The sequence below is a fragment of the Antrostomus carolinensis genome, unplaced genomic scaffold (assembly GCF_000700745.2).
Source record: "Antrostomus carolinensis isolate BGI_N321 unplaced genomic scaffold, ASM70074v2 scaffold9550, whole genome shotgun sequence".
In the NCBI taxonomy this organism is placed as follows: Eukaryota; Metazoa; Chordata; class Aves; order Caprimulgiformes; family Caprimulgidae; genus Antrostomus; species Antrostomus carolinensis.
Window position 1 is genome coordinate 2293 of NW_010290537.1, and position 4041 is coordinate 6333.

The 4041-nt window shown below is 59.1% G+C and overlaps 1 protein-coding gene across 1 annotated transcript in view; it reads right to left on the reverse strand.

The window, feature by feature from the left end:
* The window catches only part of RHBDF2 (rhomboid 5 homolog 2), a gene marked incomplete at both ends in the record, with an annotated part of 6192 nt that extends 2155 nt beyond the window's left edge, over positions 1 to 4037 (reverse strand). The window contains 9 exons of the mRNA XM_029086394.1: positions 119 to 193; positions 765 to 876; positions 1033 to 1245; positions 1517 to 1650; positions 2031 to 2159; positions 2754 to 2966; positions 3038 to 3230; positions 3786 to 3892; positions 4002 to 4037. Coding sequence (XP_028942227.1) covers positions 119 to 193; positions 765 to 876; positions 1033 to 1245; positions 1517 to 1650; positions 2031 to 2159; positions 2754 to 2966; positions 3038 to 3230; positions 3786 to 3892; positions 4002 to 4037 — 1212 coding nt within the window. The remainder of the gene's footprint in view (positions 1 to 118; positions 194 to 764; positions 877 to 1032; positions 1246 to 1516; positions 1651 to 2030; positions 2160 to 2753; positions 2967 to 3037; positions 3231 to 3785; positions 3893 to 4001) is intronic.
* Between the last annotated feature and the right edge of the window lie 4 nt (positions 4038 to 4041).

Sequence of the window (4041 nt, forward strand, 5' to 3'; positions counted from 1 at the left end):
GGGCACCGAGGGTCTGGGGCAGCAGGCTGGGATGAGGGGGGACAGGAGCAGCCCAGGTACCCCTCTCGGTCAGGGCAGAGCCTCAGGCCGGTGGGTGGTGGGTCAGCAGAGCCCTTACCGAGCTGGGCCCGATCCAGAAGTTTTCCTGCTGGATGTACTTGACGCTCTCGTAGACACCCTTGTTTCTCAGCACCTGACAAGCCAGGCCAGGGTCAGGTCCCGTCGAGGGGGCTGTTTGGGTGCAGCCCCCTCTCCTTCTGCTCAGAGGTGGCTGAGCAGCCCCCTTCATCTGAGGGGAAGGGCTGCTGGGTCCCACCAGCGATGCACAAGGGAGAGGGAGGGCAGCTCTGCTGCCAAGCTGGCACGCTCTGCGCCAGCACGCTGCTGCAACACGCTGCGGCTCATCCAGCAGACATGGACCCTCTGCACCAGCTACTTCATGGGGCCTCTCCAACAGCAGCAGCCAGCAGCACCCCAAGGTGCTCCCAGCCCTAGCAGGAAGCAGGGGATACTGGTGGTCACAGTCCCCCCAGGAAGACAGATGCCTGCTCTACTCTCCAGCCCAAGTGCTGGGGGAGCAACACAGCTGGCCACAGGTTCCCAGGATTAACCCCAACAGGAGGATCCCTGTTCCAGAGTGTTCAAAGCACCCCCTGGACACCAGCCCGGCTTTCCTTGGCACTAGCTGGTTGCCATTTCAGAGTCAGACATGTCACCAGAGAGCCAGGAGGGGACAGCCCTGGCCAGTAGCTCTTAAAACTTACTAACTCTCTCGTCACATGCTGGGCGAAGCCGATGGGCGCGATGCCGTAGGTGCCGATGACCAGCAAGGTGATGAGGATGTGAACAAAGGTGATCCAGTATGTGAAATAAGGCCTGCAGATGAAAGGACCCCAAATTTGAGCATCAAAAGGATGGTTGGGCACAGTCCCCCAAGCCCTGATCCCAAAGCATCGAGGGGGACACACATCTGAGATCTGAGTTACAGCTGGGGAGCCCCATGCCCATCCCCGTCCCATCAGTCCCCCTGACCGGTGGCTGTCGGTGATTTCCAGCTGCGACTGCACGATGCTGCTCAGGCTGCGGCGGTACGTCCTGTTCAGCCACTTCCCCACCACCCCCAGCCCGTAGTAGCGTTTCTTGCGGTCGAAGGCAAAATGTTTGACTGTGGAAGCGATGCGCCTGCCTCGCCGGGGAGCTGGGCCAACACCCGCGGAGGATGAAGGGAGCCGGACACCCTCCCGCCTGCAGAGACAGAGGAGAAACCCACCACGCCTGACAAAAGGGACCAGCTGAGAAATCCCCCACGTGCAACGCCAGAGTCACAGTCCAGAGCTGGGGACAGCCAGGGGATGCCTGGGATGGAGGCAAGGAGCACTGCTTGGCTTCATCCACCCAGGAGCATGCCAAAAGTGCCCAGTGCCCCATGGCAAGGGACAGCTGAGGACATTGTCCTGACTGCAGCAGGGGAGATGGGTGGCTTTGGAAGCAGCACCCACCAAGAGCTGGTACTCACGGGGTGGGCTGCTCCACCTCGGGGGACACCCTGGCATCCTCCCCCACCGGGTGCATGCGTAAATACGTGGCTGATAGAGGTGGTGACTCGAAGACATCATCGGGCATGGAGTATGTCTCGTCATGCACGTCCATCTGGAAGGAGGACAGAGATGTGTTCTTGGATGTGTGCGATGGGCAAAAAGCTTCTCTCTGCACGAGCACGCCCATCACCAGGGCAGCACAGCTCCACCTGGCTCTGGAGCCTGGGGAGAGGGTGATCCCTACTGACATCCCACCTAACTGCAGGTCACAGGGTGTGAAACATGCCCACAATGGCATCGTCGCTGCCCACTGCCCCCAAGGAGCATCACCAAGACTGGGGCTCCACAGCATCGGGCACAACGGGCACTGATTCCCCCGCCACCAGGGCAGGGCAAAGCATCGATGTGGAGGTCCCTGTCAGACCCGCTGTGCAGGGGCACTGGGACCTCTCCTCACTCCTAGCGCTTGCCTTACTGAAGAACAGCGCTTGCCTTACTGAAGAAGGACGAGTCCAGGGTATCGGCTGTATCCACCATGTCCTCGTCCATGAAGCTGGGGTAGATGAAACTCCTCTTGTTGCTCCTCTGCTTGGGAGCCAGCGGCTCCAGGACAGAGCGTCCCTTTGGCAAGGGGAAGCAAATGAGGGTAAGCAATCAGAAGTTTTTACAGCACCAAAAGGTTTCTTATAGCCTCCCCCGCCAAAGCCAAACAGCAAACATTAAATCCCAACTGGCCACCATATCTCCCCCCAGCATGAGAAGGGCAGGAGCTGGCAGGAGATGCTGCCTTTAGCTCCCGAGAGCCAGAGTTGGAGCGTGACCATGTTAGTCAGCACAACAAGTGAACACTAAATCCCCTGTTTGGTATCAGTCCCACAAACCCAACTGAGGCTTGCCCAGGGCTCCCCAGGGACTAGAAAGCCTGCTGCCCCTGCAGCAAAAGGTCTCCTGGTTCCACAGCAGTGAAACCCAGAAGCTGCTTTTTTCTAGGGATGCCATGCGAGATAGTTCCACTTTGGAGGTCTAGTTTTCACCAAAACTTCTCTTTTTAAGCAGAGCACAGGTTAAAAACCACCAACTTCCCCTCTCAAAGCTGCCCTGGAAAGACAGTGATCTCCGTGCAAAGCAAAAAGCCAAGAAGCAAAGATGATGGGGGAGGGACAGGGCTGAAACCTGAGTCAGGAAGATGACCCCCTCCAGCTCCCCAAAACTCACGCGGAGAAGAGCTGCAGCCGCCTTGAAGCTCATGTGGGCGACGGACTCCCTCTTCCTGCGTGGCAGGCGGCCGTAGCCGGAGTGGATGCTGTTGAAGGACATCAAAGAGACGACGCCGGGGGTGAGCGGGGGCAGGACATGGTGGGGAGTATGGGGACGGTCAGTCTCATCAGGACGGCGGAAGGGACGGCCCCTGGCCAGTGGGTCCACAATCTGGAGGAGGGAAGAAGTGTCAGTGCCAGGAGAACAAGGTTGAGAGCCAGATCTTGTGCCCCGAGCTCTACCTTGGGCATCTTGGCGGGCTTGGGTGACTCGGTGCCTTGGAAGGAGGGCACCTCCTGGCTGGGCAGCTCCATGTCGCGGTAGGCAGGCTTCAGCTTGCCGTATCTCATGCTGCAATGCTGCAAGCTCTTGCGTTGCCACTGCTGCCGCTTCCCCTCCCAGTCGCCGCTGACACCAAACCATTGTGCCGTGCCCCTGGACACACGATGGGTACATTTGTCACCCAGCTGGTCCCCGCACCCCAGGTATTGCCAACCCACTCAGGCATCCCCTCCAGGAGGTGATTTGGGTTGGGGTGTCTCAGCTCAGCCCACAGCAGGGAAAGTTTTGACCTGGCTATGGGTTGGGGAAGGGGACAGGATGCTGCAGAGGGGTCACTGGCCTTTGGGTCTCTCTGGAGAGGTAATTCCATTGAGACTTGCACCTTGCATGGGACATTGCATCAGCTCTGGGCTGCAGCAGACATCCAGCTCAAGGTGCTTTTGAAAGTCCTACATAAACAGGGCAGAGAAATTTTCCCAGTGGTTTGAATTAATACTAAACAATCCTGCTGTGGGATTATCCCCAGGCAGATACCACCAGCGTGTCAAAGCAGAGCTCCATGAAACCCTCCAAGCCATTTCCTTCTGAGCCTCAACTCTCCATCTCCATCCCAAGTCCTCTGCCAGTACCCACAGCCACAACACCCCAGCAGGGACCAAGGGACCCCTCTGGTGACACAGCTGCTGCCAGAGCCCACCCAGCCCTCACTTGCGGATGCTCTGGGACAGGGAAGTCTGTCGGCGGAAGCCGGGCTGGCGCTCCAGATGGGGCTCCTGCAGGCTCTTGCTCTTGCGGTAGATGGGGACCTTGGAGGGCTGGAAGGCAGAGCAGGGTGTTAGGGACAGGATGGCACAGGGGGAGGTCCCGTGGGGACAGGAACCCCCCAAGCCCAGTGTGGGATGGATGCAGCTCCCTGCTGCTCACCTTCTTGCGGACACCATCCTCCTCTGTCTCCCGGGGGGGG